Genomic DNA, 19420 nt, shown 5'->3' with positions numbered 1-19420 from the left:
AAATTAACTGCTGTTCTCAACAGAGAAGCACACTGAAAATAAAAAAAAAAAAAAAAAAAAAAAAAAAAAAAAAAAAAAAAAAAAAAAAAAAAAAAAAAAAAAAAAAAAAAAAAAAAAAAAAAAAAAAAAAAAAAAAAAAAAAAAAAAAAAAAAAAAAAAAAAAAAAAAAAAAAAAAAAAGAAAAAAAAAAAACCAACAGCACATCCAGGGAACAAGCAAATAAACTGCAATTTCAGTGTAACTTTATTTAGATTTAATTTGACATTTAGCACAGTAATAAGCACAAAAAGAAAAAAGTACCAAAATACCAAACTCATAGCATATAAAATACTCAAATATATTTCATATTTAGTGAAATGTTTCTACAACACATCAATAGGACTGACCTGAACAGCCCAATCCTGTAAATACATATATATATATATAGCTGTATTGTATAAAATATTGTATGTAGAGAAAGCACTGAAACTTATCACCAAAATAGAAAATAGCTCAAAATACGGATAGTTCAGATTTGCTAGACATACCCAATATCGAAAAGAGGTTCAAACCCACTGCAGGAGATAAAGCTCCAGCTCCGATGCCCTGGCAGGTGAGTGGGCACAGACTGGCTAAAGCTGGCAGGAGCCTGGCTGGTGGGAGGGGCTCCAGATCTGAGCCGATGGCCATGAGGTGACAGGAGTTATTGGTCCTCACCCACGACTGCCAAGACACTTCCTAAGTGGGAATGCCAGCGACGCTCTGTCAGTACTTGCGGCTGGGATGCCTGGGCACGTGGTGCATCCATGGATACAGGGAGGCTTAGCGGCAGGAGCAGCTTGGATCCTGCAGGAGCGCCCCAGCCCAGCCAAGCTGTCCTGCAGCTGCGCCCGCCAGGGCCAAAGGGCTCTCGCTAAGGAGGAGCTGCCGGAGCAGCGCCCTCGCTCCTGCGGCACAGCGGGACCGGCCGTCAGCGGATGCACGACATCACAAGGATATTATTCCGAATTTTAAAGGTGCCCCTTCAGCAGATGCCAATGATTAATTATTAGCTTTTAAAAATCTAGAAAGCTGCTTTTGTGCGAGGCCAGCACACCCACCCCCCCGCCCCCCGCCCCAAACAACACCGTAGGTTTGTTCTGGCCAGCGAGCGAGCGACACGGGAAGTAACAACCCTGCTGCTACAGGACAGGAACACCAAATGAAACACTTGTCGCGGTAAGAACTCCCACCTCGCCCTGAGGGTAATCCAGGTTAGTGTCGTACCTAAGATCCCCGGCAATTTGTAGATACATAGAAAAAATATGGCATTTCTGGCAGCAGCACTGCAGTCCAACAGGAGGTGATTACCCACACTAGTGCATAGCCTGGTTGCTGTGGGGGCTTCAGGCTGGGTGCTGGGCAGACAGAGGCACCAGTCCTCGTGGCAAGGGAGAACTAAGGGCACACTGGGGCCATTTGGGTCCTGATGTACCGCTGAGGCTCTGTATTTGCTGCTTTCCAGATAACATACTTTTGTGCTTGTTTGTTGCTTTTTCACTCAATGCAATGACTAATTTCTTGACTCCCCCCGCAGGAAGACAGCCAGGACTTGCCTGGAGGATCCCTCCTCAGTGGGTTTTGAGCTCCGTGCCAACCCCACAGTGAGCCGGGAGCTGTGGAAGATCACCCTGGGAGCCCTCCCAAACCCTGTTTCTGTGCTCCTGCCACACCACTGCAGAGAGCTCTCTAACCCATTAATAATTCTGCAATTGCTCTTTCTCATCAAGCCAGCGGTTGCATCCTTAATTACATGGCAACAATACTATGCTAACAGGATGAGCTATAATTCCTAGGTGGTATTAACATTGTTATTTTGCTCTGAGTAACTTCCTGGTAATGGCCATTTGAATGTGGCAATATCAATTAAGTGAATATAAATGCTTAGTTCCTGGAAAAATCATTAATAAAAATCTCATTTGGATAGCCTCTAATGACAGCTAAATATAATTACTCATACGAGGCCACTATAAAAAGTATTTTTCTCATCAGAAGAAATTCATAAGGTTTTCCCAACTGTTTGTAATAAAGAGGACACATTATAGAAAAGTCCAGAAAATAAGCACACGTTTGTTTCTCAAAAACCATAGATAAACATGACAATATCTCTAAATTACTGGCTACAAACAGGATTTCATTTAGCTCTACTCAAGCTGTAGCCTAGTATAAATGTTTTCAAAGCGGCGCGCTGCTGCTTCATCTGGAACAGCTGCACAGGATTTCTTTGATGTCAAGCTCTTGTGTGCGGACAGCGTTTCAGTTTCTCTTTACGCCTCCAAACTGCTGGAACGGGAGGGAAAAGACACTCAATAAAATAGGCGTTTTTCATGAAAAGAAAAAAAAAGGTAGCATAATTTGTCCTTGAATGCAGTAGTCAGAAATAATTTATCACTGCAGTGGCGACAGAACTTGACTGCATCTCTCGCATCTCTGTTTCAAAGGAGACAGGGAAAATACCTAGTGGTTTTGGATGGTTCCCCCACAGTGCTGTACCTGGAATTCTTTGGATCACACACTGTCAAGCACTCCTGGCCATTTGCTGTCCTGGGTGGCCAGGAGTGCTGGCAGTGTGTGATCACACACCGGAGTGGTGCACCTGCACACCACAGCAGCTGCACGTGCATCTCATCCTGACTCCCTGTGCTCGTCCTTACATCCCGCAGGCACTCCCCGAGGGCCACAAATACAATTAGCTGAGGAAGGTGTGCTCCTTCCCCGCTCCCACCCAGGCTCCTCGAGCTCGGTGGTGTCCAGCACAGCAGGCTGGAGCTGCACGGGGGCTGCAAGACATCCAAAATGACCGTGGCTGGTTATGACAGGCAGCTGAAGAAGATGCTGACCTACATCATCTGCCAAAGACGCTTTCTTAAGCAGTGAGGAAGCGTTTTTTAAGTTGCTCATCACTCAGCAACCACAAGTGCTGCCTTCAAAGGCACATTAACTGCAAATCCCCCTCTCAGACACTCGGTGCCTGCCGGTTTAAGTCAGAGGCAGGAACCAATGATACATCTTGTATTCACAGCCCTCAAGAGAGAATGAGCCTTGTGCTATGCCTGGAAGGAGAGAGTTTGCCTTGCCTGCTGCCTGCTTGCCTGCAGATCCAGCTACACACATTTAGGAGGTAAAGCACATATTTATCTTTCTTTGGGGAGATAAAACTGAAAAAGTCTGGGACACCAGGAACAGCTGGCAGGAGGGCAGCTGGGGCAATGCAGGGAGAAGTGGCAACACCATTATCTCCAGGCAGGATCTCTCTCCCAAACATTAATGTGGGTTTACTAGTCTTGCTCCATAAATATTTTCCGGAAAAAGGTATGTTTTTGGAACAATGTCAAAGCGGAACTCAAGGACTCTTCCAAGTGACCTCCAAAAAGTACATTTCCTAAGGCGTTTCCCTCTGCATGTCTTTTCAGACACTCACTTGGATGTGCAATGTTTACCAGAAGAAAAAGCAGCAAAAGCTGACAAAGGCTGCTGAAAAAGCCAGAGACTCTGTTTCAAAACTAAATGAGTTGATGAAACAATTTCTGCCAGGGTCAGTTATCTCTCTGTCCTGCAGCAATGATCTGAGGGCTCCTGCATACCCTTACCAGGGGGCACTGAGCCATCAGGCTCAGGGATGCACATGCAGCTCACCTCCCCAGCCAACTTACTGCTCTCCTGCTACAGCGCTGTCACTGCCCACAAACGGGATTTCTTCCCTGTCCGTCTTCCCCAGAACAAGGTGGTGATTCTCCATGTTTATGACACACTGTAGAGAATAAATGCCTTTAGGTAGGAGGGAAAACTGCAATTCATAGCGGTCCCAGCTCCCCCACCAACATGGGTAAGCACCCACTGGAAAACCCCTACCTTCAGAGACTTCAGTGTCTGCAGCCCGAAGGAGAAGGGTTTCTCGTTGTCTTCTGAAAAAACATGACTATTCAGATTTATACACTCAAAATGCCCTCCTATACTTTTTGTCAGTGACTCCATCCTTCCTTCACAGCTGCTCTCCTAAATAAAACCCTGTTTGTAAAGGGACTGAGTGACTCCAGAGGAGGAGATGATAGGAGAAGGGCAGGCAGATGCACCTGCAGTGAGATGTAGTGGTTGCTCCATTGGCATGGCAGAGCACAAGCCAAGCCTAGTACTGTCAGCACAGCCCTGCTGGACAAATCCCCCCTCCCTCCCTCTGAAGGGTCAAACAGGGATTTTTTCTATTTTAGTTTTAACATCTTCCTAAAGCTTCACTGTTGCTGCTGGGGTAAGAGGGAATAGAACCCCAGCCCACACCCAGGGAAGCACACACCCACACCCACACCCACTCACCCACGACGAGGGCAGTGCACTCCACGGGGACCGCTCCCACGGTGAGGGTGAGACACTCGACCTGGCCGATGGCTTTCACCTTGTTCGGCAACGGAACCATCTCGTCTTCGGCAGGGAGCGCTTTGAGATGCTCCTTTAACCTGTGCATCGAAAACACTTCTAACATCAAACAGCCATGGTTCGGCTGCTCCAGCAGGGAGCAAAGAGTGTTTGGAGGGTACTTACACCTGAAGTGCTCTCAGCTCGCTCGTGTTAGTGTGCTGTTACTGGAAAGCTGCTTCCCTGGCAGGTTGTCTGGGGATGCTCTGCAGGCAGCCAGCAGCCTCCACTCACGTCAGGCCTCAGCACAACCCACAGTGCTGCTCTGGGGCTGCCTCAAGCCCAGCTCTCTACTGGATTTTGGTTTTTACCTGAGGAATCTTTTTCTTACGTTTCCTCAAGACTCGGGAAAGCTGTTGACATAGAATTGCTCCTAAGGCAGTGTGGATGTAAGGAAGGGATAGTCCACTCCAGTTTCCACCGCCAACACTGACACTGTGTCCCCATGGAGTCATAGAAATGTTAATGTAGGAACAGACCTCTAAGGTCATCCAGTCCAACTGTTTACCCAGCACTGCCAAGCTCACCACTAAATCGTGTCCCCAAGTGCCACATCCACACACTTTTTGAACACTTTTGTGGATGGGGTTCATACCTCTTCCTTGAGCAGCTTGTTCCAAGGCCTGACCACCCTTTCAGTGAGGAAATTTTTCCTAATATTCAATCTAAACCTGCCATGGCACAACTTGAGGCCATTTCCTCTGCTCCTGTCGCTTGTTACCTGTGAGAAGAAATCAACTCCCACCTCACTAAAGCCTCCTTTCAGGTAGTTGTGGAGAGTGATAAGGTGTTCCCTGAGCCTCCTTTCCTCCAAGCCAAACAGCATGTCTCACAGTTGGGGCAACATGCCCAATACGTATTTTTTAGTTTGTTAGGTGCTGCTGCTGGGTTTGTTCAGAGGAAATGGGGACAGATGAATCACATACAGTCCAAAGAAAGGAAAAAAGGATGTCAGAAATACTTCAGGCACAGTTGTCTCTTCTATCTACACCCTGTGAACCAGTCTGACAATAATGATTAATTATTTAGCTTCAGTTTCTCTTTTAAACTGAACAAGAATCTAACGGAAAGGCACTTTGAGGCCGGATCTCTCTCTCAGATAAAAGCCATATCACTTTTCAGCTATTTGTGGTGCCTTTCTGCTGAGCTGCATTGCAGCAGTGAGAGTGTGTGTATGTGTGTGTCTGTGTCCTGGGAGGACCAGTCCCCTCAGAGGCAGAAGCCCTGGGACGCAGGTGGGCATTGCCCACACCATTTGGCACAGGTACAGGGAGTGGGAAAGGTAGCAGGGAGAAGAAGCTGAATTCCCTCTGCTGCTTTCTTGGGGACTGGCCTTTAAAATCAGTGGGAAAATATCAATGAGAAGTTTATGAGCTCCTTGGCCTCCTCCTGTACCTACAGCTCCACAGGGGATTTCTCATGCTGTGGCAACCTGTGAGCTCACTCCGCTCTCTCCTAAGGGAGAGAGCTTGAATGGCATCATGACAAGATGCAAAAAGATTTTTGAAAGAGAAGGGAGGAATTGAGCCTGAGCCTCAGCCATATACAATCTGCACTGAGGTGCTGAGTCCCCAGGGACCTGGGCAGCTGAGCCCATCCCCAGAGCTGCAGAGCCCCAGCTGCAGGCAGCAGCACCCAGCAAAGCACACAGCAGGGCTTCTTCCTGCCCCCAAACGCAAAATCACCCAGCATGCCTCTTCCCTGCTGTTTTCCAGGACTGGATTTAAACAAAACTCCCGTTTTATCCTTGCCACTGGACTGCTTTGAAGTAGAACATGCTGGAGCAGTGCCTGTTGTCGCACAGAACCTACCACAGTGACAGCAGAGCGAGCCAGGCATCAAAGCCCTGGTTTTAACCCACTTTGCTAATCTGGCTTTAGCTTCTGTCCCCAAAACCACAGACAGCAAAAGATCTGAAGGCAGCTGTGTGTGAGGTAGCCCTGCCTGCTGTGTGCCCTGGCTGGCAGCCCATTTGGGATGGGTGTCCCTCTGCCTGCGCACGCAATGGGTCTCCTGCACACACCGGTGTCCCTGGGGTCCCAGCCTGCAGGAACCACGGCTTGCTCATCACTGATGAGTAACACCAGGGAGGGACATGGGTCTTGTAACTGCAGCTGCCTGGCTGACTGCTCCAAGAGTGGTCTCACTCAGATCAGGAGGGAATCCCCAAACCCTGAGAGCAGAAACAGACTATATCTGATTTCTTCAGCACACTTTGAAGGGCAGCTCTGCTGCAGGGGACCAGTGCTGCAAGAACTACACATAAGTAACACAGGGAGCAGATGAACTGTCACAGAGCATCACTGTGAGACTTATGGGGATAGAGCAGCCAGTATAACATCTTGCAAGATGAGACCCCTCCAAATGCACTGTGACCATCCCTAAGCTTGGCTGAGCTGCTCCGCAGATTGTGACAAGGTTGCAGGAAGCACAGGCCCCTTCCAGCCACTAAACACTGCTATGCAAATAGGTAATTAATGCTGGCCCCGTTCATTCAGGGCCATGCAGTAGGGCTCAGGGAGCAGCTGCAATTGTTTTTTGCATAATCATTGCAAGTTAGCTACAAAAAAAAGCAATTACTTCCATGGGAATAAGGTGCCAAAATCAGCTTGATACCCTGTGAGATGCCTGATCCTGCTCCTCAGAGATCAGAGAGAGTTTTGCTGCAAATGGCTGGCAGTCACCTCCCTAACATTCCATAAATGTATTTAATTTTCTTTTAACCAGGAAAAAATTGTTATTGGTATCAGCATCAGACACCAAATTCCAAACATGTGCATCCACACGGCTCCTTTAGACCAGGTGCTGGGGCCAGCAGTGCTGCAGCCACCAGTGGGAGCGTGTTCAGCCTTGCCACAGGGACCTGCAAAGCTGCAGCCCCACACCTGCCCCAGGGACTCAGAAGGCTGAGAACTATTTCATGAAGCACTGAATGACAAACAGGCTGAAACAAACAAATTGAAAAAACACAAATGCACCCAACCCTCTGCCATTTAAGACTGGGCCAGAATTTGGTTGTAACAGGAGGCTCAGGGGCTTGCCCAGACACAGCCCAAAGCACTCTCTTCCAGAACAGCCGTCGCTGGGACGAGCAAAGCCCCAGCACCAGGACCATTCCCCTTTGCTGCCAGATGCCATGTTCCTACAAAACAGAAATCTGTTTGGGTACTCACCCTAGCCTGTCTAGGCAGGCAGACGACATGAGGTTGTGTTGTGAGCCAGTGTCCACCACAGCCTTCAGCTCCTGCCCAGCACACTGCAATAGCAACAGGAGATGGGAGATGATGTGGGGAGTGCAGGATGAGTGCAGGGTGTCCAGGGTCTCCATTCTGCACACACAGTCCCCATCAAATCTCCTCATGCCAGCCCATCCCTGCTCTACCGCACACTTAGATGTGTGTTGGGTCCTGAGCCCTTCCTGGGTCTTTCCCCCCTGCAGAGAGCAGAAGGGGCAGGCCCAGGCAGGAGGAGACATTGTAGAGAATGGGAAATACAAAAGAGCATGGGGATAAGAAAGAGAAATGTGAAATTACCCTTGGGAAAGAAAAAAGGGATGGCACTTGAGGAAAACAAACAGGCTATGAACGTAGGGATTTGCCGTGGATAATTACACCTCAGTATTTCAGCATGCTGCCCCATCCTAGCTACCCTCTCCACCCTGATGTGTGAGGGAAGACATCCATCAGACCAGTTTGCTCTCTGATACCCAGGTTGGTGTCTCTGCCGCAGCAGCCTGGAGCTACAGAGAGAATGCATCCCCACAGCTGTGACAATCCCAGGGGAGCACAATCTTAACCAGAAAACATGGAGAACAAGAGCACAGCTGGAGGATGTCAGAAATGAAAGTTGTGGGAAAAAAACCCAAAAGACTGGGGAGGGACTATTACCTGGCAGCTCACTACTATGAGCTCTTCATCCTCTGTTTTTCCTGAGCTTCCCAGTTTAGTTTGATTCAGCTTGTTGGTCTGTGGTGGGATATCCCCATTCGGAGACCAGCTGCCTCGGCTGCTTCGTAACTTTGATAAATTTGTCTCCATCAAGCGTTTCTGCAGGATATTATGTGGTTGCTTTAAGAGAGAACACACACAGAAGAGCAGGGTGAAGTCAGAGGAAAGCCACAGTGACCTGCGTCACCAGCCTGCCTGTGGTGCCCATGGGCCAGCACTGCTCTCACAGGGTGCCCTAAAGTGTCACTCTCCCTGATTCCTAGACTACGAGTACTCTTCCTAGATAGCTCTGGCTTACCTGGCTTTGACTAGAGAGAACTACTTTGTATTGCCCAGGGAATAATGCTTTCAAAATATTAACCAGAATTTGGAGGGATGCCTTCTTTTTCCAAACTCAATTTCAAGGTTTGATTGCATATAAGAATCGAAACAAGTCCAGCTTTTTCAAGCTAGTGTTTCAGCCATACTTGCCTCCATTTGTTGATAAGGATGTTGGGAATTCTGTAGCGATGTGAAAAATTAAGAAGTAACAAATTACCTTTCCAATTAAATTCACCACCTAATTATGAAGAAGGTCTATGACCTGGTCTAAAATTGCACTATGTGTCTCTTCCCTCCATTTTAGCTGCTAAGGGTAAGTGGGACCAATCCTGAGGGGCATGCCACCAGAGAAAAGTGAGAAGAAGGTAAGGGGTAAGCTGGTCTAGGTAGGTAGCTAGGTAGGTATTCTCCCAGGAACCCCCAGCTTCATGCAGCAGCTTCTTGCTTTCTCTGTCATTTCCATTTGCTCTGTGAGAAGCATGTTGCCTCTCAAAATCTTCTCTAACCACTTTATGAAAAGCCTTTTTATGTTTAATGTTTGCCATGGATGGATGCACATACTCTGCTGGAGGTGAAATGACTCTGCTTGATTATCTGCTCATTTCTCTGCCCAGCTAATCTGCCCTCCCCATTACTCCATTCCTTCAGATTTTTATTTGTCCACAGTGAGACATTCTTAACAGCTTATTCCTAAATTTTTGCATTCAAATTAAATATGCCTATGTGTCTCCAGAGACATCTGAACAAGCAAATCTCCTCATCCCAGGAGAATTTCAGAATCAGGATAACTTTGAAAACCTGGGGCCATGGCTCCCTGAGCTGGCCAGCGCACACCCTTGTGCACAGCATCTTGTCTGTGCAGCATGTTAAATAACAGCACTTACAGAAGTCTAATGCAACCTGGCATCATCCTAAAATAACTGCAGTCATGTTAGCGCCTCAGATCCCGCTGTAGGCACAACAAGGGTGGTTAAACTTGACCTGACTGATGAGGTTGGGCAGATACATCCAGCACCAGTGGTCACTGGGACACATCATCTCCTTTAGTCCCCACTTCTCACTGTCCTTATTTCTGCATGATACCTGTGACTTGGAATAAAATTTCACGACCATTTTGGGCTGCTGGTGCTGTGTCTGACCACCACGACAGAGAGCATGCCCTGTGTACAGGCAATAACACAACCACAGTCATGGTGGGGAGGAATCAGACCTGACATTGTGCTGCCTCCTTCATGCTCTGTTCTGGTGACCACCAGCCTTCCCAGTGAGACTGAACAGCAGGAACCAGTGGGGCTTAACTAGACTAAAGGCAGGCAGACTGGCTGGACTATCCCTGCATGCAGGAATAAGCAAATCAGTTTGGAAACGAGGACTCCCTTATATGAGGCAGAAGTCGAGATGCACAGTCAGCACTGTGATCACCTCCAATGCTGCGCATCCGAGCGAAAATGCAAGCCAGAGTTTGCTGACAGTGGATGGGACGTCCTTCTTAACCTTTGTGTTTGCCTGCAGCTCAGGAACACATCTGGAGGATTAATTCTTCACATCATTTAAAAAAAAAAACAGTGAAAAAAGAGGAGATATTGGACTGTAAAATAGATGGGTGAAGTTCCCCCAACTTCCAACTTTGACCCAGCTGGCCAAAAAACAGCCTGTCACACAGTGGCCACTTCCTCATGCCTAGCCCCATTCACCTAGGGCCAAGAGAAATTTCTGAATGGCATCATCCAGGACAGTCTGGGCACTCTTCTGATCGGTCTGGGCTGAATGACCAGCACACTCCTCATTGCTTTCTTAACCCTTGAATTAAACCTAAATTTTTTTTAACTACAAGTTTTCCTGTGGATTGTTAACTAGTAATATGCATGAGTTTTCTGTGACCCTGGTTTTATGAATCCTATATGGGATCCATCACCAAAAGGAAAAAATCCATTACGCAGTGAAGATGAGTTACCACCACAAACAGGATTGTCTTTTGCTGACACTTGCTCTTCTGAAAACCACAGCAAATCCTGCCTGTGGGGGGACAAATGTTCCTTACATCGTGCTCCAATACAGAAATAATCTAGCAAGAGGGGGCTGAAAATGTTCCCTGCAGCACCATCCTGTCTCAGGCTATTAATTAGTTTGCTTTAACTTGTGTTTCCCTTCACTCTTGTGCAACAGAGTGAGGGATGTTAGTCACGGAAATGACTCAAGTGATGGATACGTACTTAGTAAACAGATAATATGTCAGGGAACATTTGCAAATGCACATTTTGCTGGCAAACTGCAAGTGGACCATGTCTGGGAGGGAGGGAGAGGAGAAAACCCTCCCTGTGACAGCAGTGGAGAAGGCAGCGGTGTTCTCTCTCTCTAATGAGGGCCGGCCACAGAGCCAGGACCAGTGTTTGAAGTAACCCAGACTATCTGTTACTGTATTCCTCTGCATTGCACAAAACTGGCGAACGTTTTATAAAACATAAAACGTTACATTTCATTGTGTCAGTGCAAAAGTATTTCCTAGTATCATTCAGCACTACATAAATATAAGCCAGGATTTTTTTTTTCATGTCTCGCTTTCCAACTCAGACTTTGCAAAAACCTGTAATCCCCTAAAAATGTCAAAGTAGAAACCTAAAGAAGTGAGTGGAGACACAGCTTTTGCTGAAGCTATTTACCACTGTCTGTCAAAAAGACAAATAATTCTGCCCAGTTTTGTTCCTTTCTAATGTACAAGGAAGTGCACTGCTGCAGCTTGCAGTATCTCTCTGGCAGTTTTCCCACTATTTCAGCTTCTAGATCTGGGGATAACAAGACCCATCAACAACAGTTTCACTAGGTGCAGATGAAAGTCAGGGAAGATGCTGGCTTTCCCCTCCCCAAACCCATCTCAGGGAGTTTGCCTTCTCTTCTTTAATCCCAAGAAGTAACCAATTTCTCTCTCTCCTTCCCATCCTTCATCCAAACACATCTTCTACCAGCATCCAGTGCTCGCAGGGGGATGAGGTGAGACAAGAGCTGCCCCCTGCACCCCTGGGTGCCCAGGCAGCAGTCAAGTCTCTGAGCAAGACAGTGCTTGTTGCTATTTATAACTTTGCTTCCCAGCTTGTGACGAGATGCGGGACTGTTTCAACTAAAGCTCCTTCAAACTGGTTCGGCAGCTCTCGAGGTGGGGGAGAAGTGCCAGAGCACCAGGAGGAGCTGCCAACAGCCGGCACACCCTGTCCAAATTGGGAAGGGGGTCACGGTTACCATGTCGGGAAGCCCACGTCCCAGCTAAGGACCACATCGTGCCAGTTCTCTGGGCTTCAGGGAAGAGGCTAACAGGCACCAAAATAAAACCACTTCTGCTCTGTATATCCAGCCCTACATTTGCCAAATTCAATATAGGCTATGCTATGCTATAGTTTGGTCTTACACTAGGCAGGGTGGAGCATGCAAAGGGGAGGAAGGAGAATTCAATCTGAGCCAGACTAATACACTGGCAATTATCATAAGATTAACACAGATCATTACAAGCATTTATCAAACCTGCCTGTACGTGACATCACCAGGAAAGGTGCTTCAGGAGCTGAGTAATACTGGGAGATGCCAGTGCACCCACCCTGGTTATCTGCTGCTGCTTCGCCGTGCACAGCACCCCCTGCTCTGTGGCCCAAAGGAAGGGGATTTCTCCCCAGAATCAAAGTGTTTGCTGCCAGCTGCCACCCTGACAGATAGGATCTGTTCTCACCACCTGTCCTCATCTCTGGGGAGCTGTTACCTCCTCTCTTCTCCTGCCAAGGCTTCTGGAAAACCCCGCGGGAAACCCTGCATTAATAACGCCGACCACGTCAGAAGCCCCTCCACCCACGTCACCACAGTTGTCGCGCAGCTTTAGGCATGAGAACGTGCTGCTTTGTGAGGAGGTGTGCAAAGAAAGACATGCAAAAACCTTAGGCAAAGACCTCTGATGCCCTGAGCCTCCTGGCCACGCAGCTCAGCCCCTCTGGACGCAGACCTCTCAATTTGGGGCCGTGCCAAGGTGGGGTCCCAGTTTTAGAGGTGCTTCTCCAGTCTCAGAGATGCACAGTCTCCTGCTCCTCCCAGGGACAACTCTTGTGATGTCTACTCTGGGGCTGTGGGAAGGGGCCAGAGCACGTGCCAGTGCTGTCACTTTGGGGACTCCCCCACAACCCATGGGGGTCCCTGTGGCCAACGGAGTCCTGGCCACATGTGCACCCATTACCCTCTGTGGCATGGGGACAAGGGGGTTTTTGCGGTGGGGTGGCCCATACCAGCCTGGTTCCCAACCCATCCCAAGCCAGAGACCTACCACAGCCAGGGTAGCCAGGATGGGCAGTGCCACGCTGCACCTCCTTTTGGAGGGGATCTCACCTTGGAGGAGATCAGGAGCTGTGGACCTCCCCAGGGCTTTGTAATATTCCTGGAGAGAGCCCTCCATGCTGACCCTTCTTGCAGGAGCTGCGGGTGCAGCAGGGGTGATGCTGCAGCCATGGGCTTCAGCGTGGGCACAGGAGCAGGGAGCAAACCTCAGGTGATGTTTCTGTAACCAAGGGGGTGGTAAGGAGCCCCACGCTCTGCCCCTGGTGCTGGGACAAAACCTGGTCCTCTCTGCTGCAGGGCCAAGGACTTCAGTGCTCAGTGCCCCTAGCTCCTGCTAACTGTTGCTTCTTGTTTGGACAGAGCAGAAACCTGTCACCAGGCACTCACCCTGCACTTTGTGTATTACTGAGCCACGACATGTTATTTAGACTTTGAGGGTAACAGTGATAACACCACCATCACGCTCTGAAAGACACTTCGTAGCTCCCCGTTGGAGAGCTGCAACTCAGTGGTGACCAGGAAAGATCCTTCTAAACCTTTCTCTGGGCAGGAGCTTCACTTCCTACAACTGCAAAACACTGGGGATACCAAAAAAAATCACCTCCATGCAGAGAACAGCCAACTCACTCCACTTGTCTCAGGCAGAGCAGGCCTAACCCTAAGCTGAGCAGGAAGGCTGTGACAGAACAAAACTACACCACTAAAAATAAAAAGATTCATTTTTTTTTCCTCATAAAATCCATATCAAGCACGGAAAAAAAAGCAAAAAACATTGTTTTACAGGGTGCAAGAATTTTGCAACAATTGGCACAAAAAAAAAAAATAAAGGAGCTTTCCTCAGTAGGATATATTTTCTAGATTTTATTCCTTATGTCAGAACTTTTGATGTTACATTTAAGTATCCTTCCCATTAGAAAAAGCTCAAACATCTGCATACGTAAGCACTTAGAAACGCTCTCCAGCCCCTGGACATAATGAAGAATATCATATGTCAAGTGCAGGATCACATGGATCATTGTATATGTAAATATTTTCAACCTAAAATTATGTATCTTTGTTTTATTAAAAAAAAAATCCATATATGCATGGCTTTATCAAAGCATGATCTTGACAGTTTTATATTTTGAAATAATAGTGACTGCACTTTACTGAATGTTTATGTGTTGTGGCTACATACACATCACAGGCAAACACATGTTTGCATGTATGTATTATATGAAGCCATTTTGGCTTACTCTGATTCAGAGAAGATTTTTGTACTGCGAACGGTATCACATTCTCATGTCAAAGTAAAAAAGAAATTAAAAGCTTTTAGATCTGAGTGCCAGGTGTCTGAAAGCACCTACTAGAAAAAAAGCAACTCTTGTTATAGCTAGCCTCATATTTGTACTCCCTTTCACATATAAAAGTCTAATTTTTTAAAATGAGTTTCCACAAGCAACCGAATTATCCTCACAACAGAAAAATGGCACGAAGACAAAATACAGACACTGCCCTACACGCTTTTTAAGTCTCCTTCTAGTAAACACAACAAAGCCTTACAGTATCTTTCGAAGTGCCCAGCTTCTTCAGCCCATCCAGAGGGAGGAGATCTGCAGAATCCTTGTGAATAAACTGAACCGCCTGCTTCATCCTCCTCTGCTGGCGGAGAGACGCCGCTTCCCTTATCTCCACTTCTTTTCTGCTCGGCTCTGTCAGGATACCCGAATAAAACATCTTGGCACCCAAGTATGACTCTCCTCTCGAAGATGCGCCGCTCGCAGAGATGGAGCCGCGGAGATGCTTTATCGGCCGCCCTTTATATCCGGAGCCTGGTGACGTTTGGAGACCGGCAGGTGCTCGGGCCGGCGCCGAGGGAAGGAGGGGTTGGGCACATCGCAATACGCTGCACAAACAACGCCGGCTGAGCTCAGGCTCGGTCTGAGGGAATAAATCGGTGCCTTTCCTCACTGCTGCCTCCCGGGAAAGCAAGATTAGCCACGGGTATCCGACGCCTCTCAAAGCCCTCCAGCAGCCTCCCGGACAGAAAGGAGCACCGGAGCACCGCACGGGGCTTTGAGAGCTGCCAGCAGCCCCCGGAGCCAGCACAGCTCCCACACAGCCCCTGCAGGCGCGGCTGCTGTGGCCGCGTTAGGGAGTCTGAAGTGTCGGACAGGTGACGGCTGCCCAGCACCCGTGTGGTCCTGGGTGCCTCTGCCCCCCAGGGCTGGGGCGATGCAGCCCCATAGGGACTGTGCAGCTGGCCATGCTGAGCTTTGCTACCTTACTCCCGGGGCTGGAAGGGTCGGGGCAGGCTCTGAATGCTCCTGGCCTCACCAAAGCGTTGCTGGCACTGATCTGGATCATCACTGCCTACTCAAGTCCTCAGGCAGATTGTCGCAAAAATTGTCCCAGCCAAATTGGAGAGCCTTAGAAGTGGTTTTATACAGGATTCCTACGCACATCAAATGTTCAGGTACAGCATAATTTGACTAATCATTAGCATTCACACTACTGATCATGAATCAGAGCAAAACTTTGCAAAGCAGCTATAGTTTTGCAGCTTTCTTACTGCTTGTCTAATGATCCAGATGTTGCTGGAGTTAGTCCTGCTCTAGTTACTTATCTCTGAAACACTCCTGCCATTTCCTTGGATCAAAGACATGTTAGAGGATGATGATGATGATGGCATTGCCACGGCTGTCCAGGGGTATCCTTTTCCTTCATGAGCAGCTCTAGGTTTCCAAGATGCAAAGTCCTTATTTCTGGGACCAGGTTGTCCTTTAACTTGTTTTACTTAAGTACGAACCATACTACAATCTCCAGAAAAATTCTACTAGCTCTTTACATTACAGTGTACGGCATGAACTGATACACATTATTAACAACTTAATACACTTTCATACTATAAAGACTGATTGATATAATAGTGAGAGAAAGGATATTTCTTAATAAGACTCATAGCACTTGTGGATTTCCTTCACTACAACAAGTGAGGGCAGCAGGTGCTCACCTGGACTTTCTGCTTTCCAAGTAATTTGTTGCAGGGAATAGGTGCAGAAAAAATGCAGCTCTGCCTCAGGTAGACAGTACAGATCTGGAAACAATCCACGTGGGTTTGGTTCTTGTTAAACTAAGAGAGAACTTTGATGCACTAGGTAAAGCACAAGAAAAGCAGAGCTTAGCCCAGAATTTCTGCCAAGCTTGACTTCCAGGGCTCTGCTATCTTTGTGAGGAGCTGGGGTACTGACCCTATTTTGCTCTACCCCACCAATAGAGCCTGGACTCACCCTGTCCACTCATCAAGATACCACCCATCTTTGGCCAGCTTCCAGGAACCACTCTTGTCACTGACAGGAAAGGGACAGGGGAGGACAGGAAAAAATGTTTTGGAAGGAGACCCAAAGTAACATGGAGCACAGAGAGGGAAAACAGGGGTTCCCTCAAAAGCAACCAGGGAAAGACATTCCCTTTGCAGCAACTGAGACATGTGGAAAACCAAATTAACAAAAGCAGTGAGAGCAAGCAGGCAGAGTTACTTTAAACTGCAACAGCACTTTCTCCTTCCTCCCTTCCCTGCTAGCTGCTGCAAAGCCCCAGAGCAGGGAAGGGGCCAGGCAGGATCCAGCCCCAGCAGCCATGAGCTGCAGCCAGTCCTGCTCACCTTCACCCAGCCCAACCACCTATTGCTTTATCTCAACACATTTCAATTGTAAATCTTATGAGACATGAGCACACTTAAGGCTGACAGTGGTCCCTTTGCAGGAGGATCTCTGACAACAGTGCCCCACACCACTGACACCCCACAGCTCCCACTCCTGGCACGGGGAGTGGGGCTGTCACTGAACAAGGCTGATGCCAGCTGCTGCAGCGATGCCAAACAGCAACACTCTGTGGGTAAACTTACATATCTGAGCTCCGCAGCCACGGACAGGCTGTGCATGTTTAGCCCCTCCTCACGTGACCTTGAAGAGAGGGGAAAAAAAATCAGATGAGGATGCAGAATGCCATAAAACCTGAGCCCATTGTTTCACAGAATCACATAAAGGTCATTATGCATGAGCTGGGCCAGGCTCAGTGAACATGTCAGCATGCAGAAGGATAGCAGGGCTGACATCTGAAGGGATATATAATTTTTATTCCCCATGCTGACTCAGCCTTATTACCTGACAGGACCATTGTTCTGCTATGGGCACACATAGCCAGGGGGATAAAAGCACCTTATTTTTCACCTTGGGAGTTATCTGGCACTTTTCCAGCTGATTAAATAAAGATATATGACTACATCCACACTCTCCTGAAGGCAAGGAGGCACACAATGAAGCAGAAGGGCTGCCACTGAAACCAGAAGGCAATTTTTAATATAAAAGCTCCATGAAGTAGCAGCACTCTACCTGATGTACTAGCAAATGCCCAGTCAGCTCTGGCTTATGGAAAGAAGAGTAAAGCTTCAAGCACAGGTGGAGCTTGAAAAGCCCCCTCAACACAGCAGCTCAGAGGCTGCAGCCTGCATTTCCATTCAGCACACAAGCATTTTGCCTGAGCCCTGCAATTCCACTTCTGCTCTATGGTATAAATGCACCCTGTGACAACAGATCAGAAGAAAATCTGCTCAGTGATGAAGAGTGACAAATGAGATAAAAGCCTAATTCCCCTCTTGATTTTTAATCCTTTGCAAGAGGAAAGTAGAAGAAGCAGTAAGTTATCTGCCCAAATTATGTAGGATCCACACTGAAATAAGGGTTCAGTTTGGAGAACTCAAACCCAGTGGTTGACTTTCGAGTTGGTCATTTGTTTGCAACAGATTAGCTAGTAGCACTTCTCTCCCTCCCCCTGTGATGTGTCTAAACAGGGGCACATTTCAGAAAAATTCCCATCCAATCAGTGGAAACAGGTCTGTGCATGACCACTGTCCCTCACTCAAGAGAAGCTCCGAGGAAAAAAACCACTTTTCTTGCCTTCAGAGCAGCGTGGAGCATCCCCCTGCAACTCCAGTCAAGACCGATGTCAAAAGAAGCTTCACAGGGCTGCGATGGAGAAAACCCCTCCAGCCTGGGATTTGGCCCTGCCCTCCAGGACAGGTTGGCTCTGCTGGAAAGCTGAGATGCTGATTGCAGCCAGCAGGGATGGGTGGCACATGCTGCTGGAGACAGGTGGCCCTGCAGGTACCAGCAGAGCTGCAGGTTCGAAGTGAACTCTGTCCTGTGCCCAGGGCATCTGTCGCTCCAGGAAAGCTGAGGACAGTGGTGCTTTTGTCCTCAGTTTTCAAACCTATTGCAAAGAGCAAACAGGGGGAAATGGTGCTTTCCCCAGACTTTTCAACACACACTTTGCCATCACAGCTGAGGACAGAGAAGGCAGCACCCAAGGGCAGCACCCTGGAGGGAAGGGAAAGGATGCTTATCAGCCACTGTTCACGGCAGACACGGTGACACCAGTCCCGTCTGCAAACACAATTTGCTTTACATGTGGATGGAGGCTGAGCGAAACTCCAGCAATGTTATACCCCCATTTACAGTCTGTTTATGCTGGCTCAGAACCCAGTCACGCTTGCAGCTTAATCAGCACAAGGAAAGAAGAGCCGTGGAGTTTCATTCACACCCCCATTTCATCTCTCCTCTCGGTGGAGAGGAAAGCGGTAGCAGGCAACACAGGAAGTGGGTCGGTCCCTTTTTTTTTCCTTTTCCTTGATTTCTCATCTTTCCCTAAAAAGAAGTGACTTGTTAGTGGTTGCCATACCCTGAAGAAATGCAGAGATGCCCCAGAAAACTCAGGACAGAGGAGTATAATTTAACAAAAACAGAAGCAGAAGCAGCAGCAGCAGCATCAGGCAGTAGGTCTAAAAGGAATAATTTACCCCAGCACAAAGAGAAAACTTGAAAGAATCAGTTTCCAGAGAAAAGACTGAAGAACTCAAGAAAATGAAACCACAATACTTGATGTAGAAAAAGAAGCTATCAGTGTCCATCAGTGAATCAGTAAGGGTCAGATCTAGCGTATTCAGGCATATAACTGGAATAATTTGGAGATTACAAACCAGTCCTTTTCTAAAAAGGTTGGCAACAAAAATCCAGAAGGACTCTTAATCATGATTTGTAGCAAGTCAAAGACTGCAGATAGAGCTGGAGAGATCCTCTAACATACAACAGTAGAATCAGTTTGAGATTCCTGGGAGATGTTGTCCATTTCATACAATAACTCCACACTCACCTTCTGTATTTCCAGTGCTTACCAAGGAAAGGATCTCCTGGGCTAGGATACAGGCCCCATCACAAGCATGAACACCTCATGGACACAGCTTTTCCCAGGGCAGCTCTCCCTACTTATCCTTTGTGCAGTTCCAACCTCCTTTCCCCTATTTCCCATGTTCTGTGAGGTGCCTGAGCTGGTGGCAGCAGGCATGGAGCGGGGGCACAGATGACACTGCTTTCAGGAAT

At 47.9% G+C, this 19420-nt stretch overlaps 1 protein-coding gene across 2 annotated transcripts; it reads right to left on the bottom strand.

Annotated features, from left to right (window-relative positions):
* Positions 1-220: 220 nt before the first annotated feature.
* NRIP3 (nuclear receptor interacting protein 3) lies at positions 221-14996 on the bottom strand. Of its 2 annotated transcripts, none has more exons than XM_027884548.1 (7): positions 14547-14996; positions 8316-8495; positions 7602-7684; positions 4330-4469; positions 3871-3923; positions 3672-3769; positions 221-2298 (listed from the first exon to the last, which is right to left on the bottom strand). In XM_027884548.1, the coding sequence occupies exons 1-7, from the start codon at positions 14718-14720 to the stop codon at positions 2286-2288; spliced, it is 741 nt and encodes a 246-aa protein (XP_027740349.1). In that variant the 5' UTR covers positions 14721-14996; the 3' UTR covers positions 221-2285. The 2 variants fall into 2 exon arrangements, with proteins under 2 accessions (XP_027740349.1, XP_027740348.1); XM_027884547.1 differs by having other exon boundaries at positions 221-2301; positions 14547-14995.
* Between the last annotated feature and the right edge of the window lie 4424 nt (positions 14997-19420).

The sequence above is a fragment of the Empidonax traillii genome, unplaced genomic scaffold (genome assembly GCF_003031625.1).
Source record: "Empidonax traillii isolate 1590-97213 ecotype Southwest subspecies unplaced genomic scaffold, ASM303162v1 scaffold148:size1803964, whole genome shotgun sequence".
Taxonomy (NCBI): domain Eukaryota; kingdom Metazoa; phylum Chordata; class Aves; order Passeriformes; family Tyrannidae; genus Empidonax; species Empidonax traillii.
Note: the sequence above shows the minus strand (reverse complement) of the source record. Positions and strands in the feature narration are given on the sequence as shown.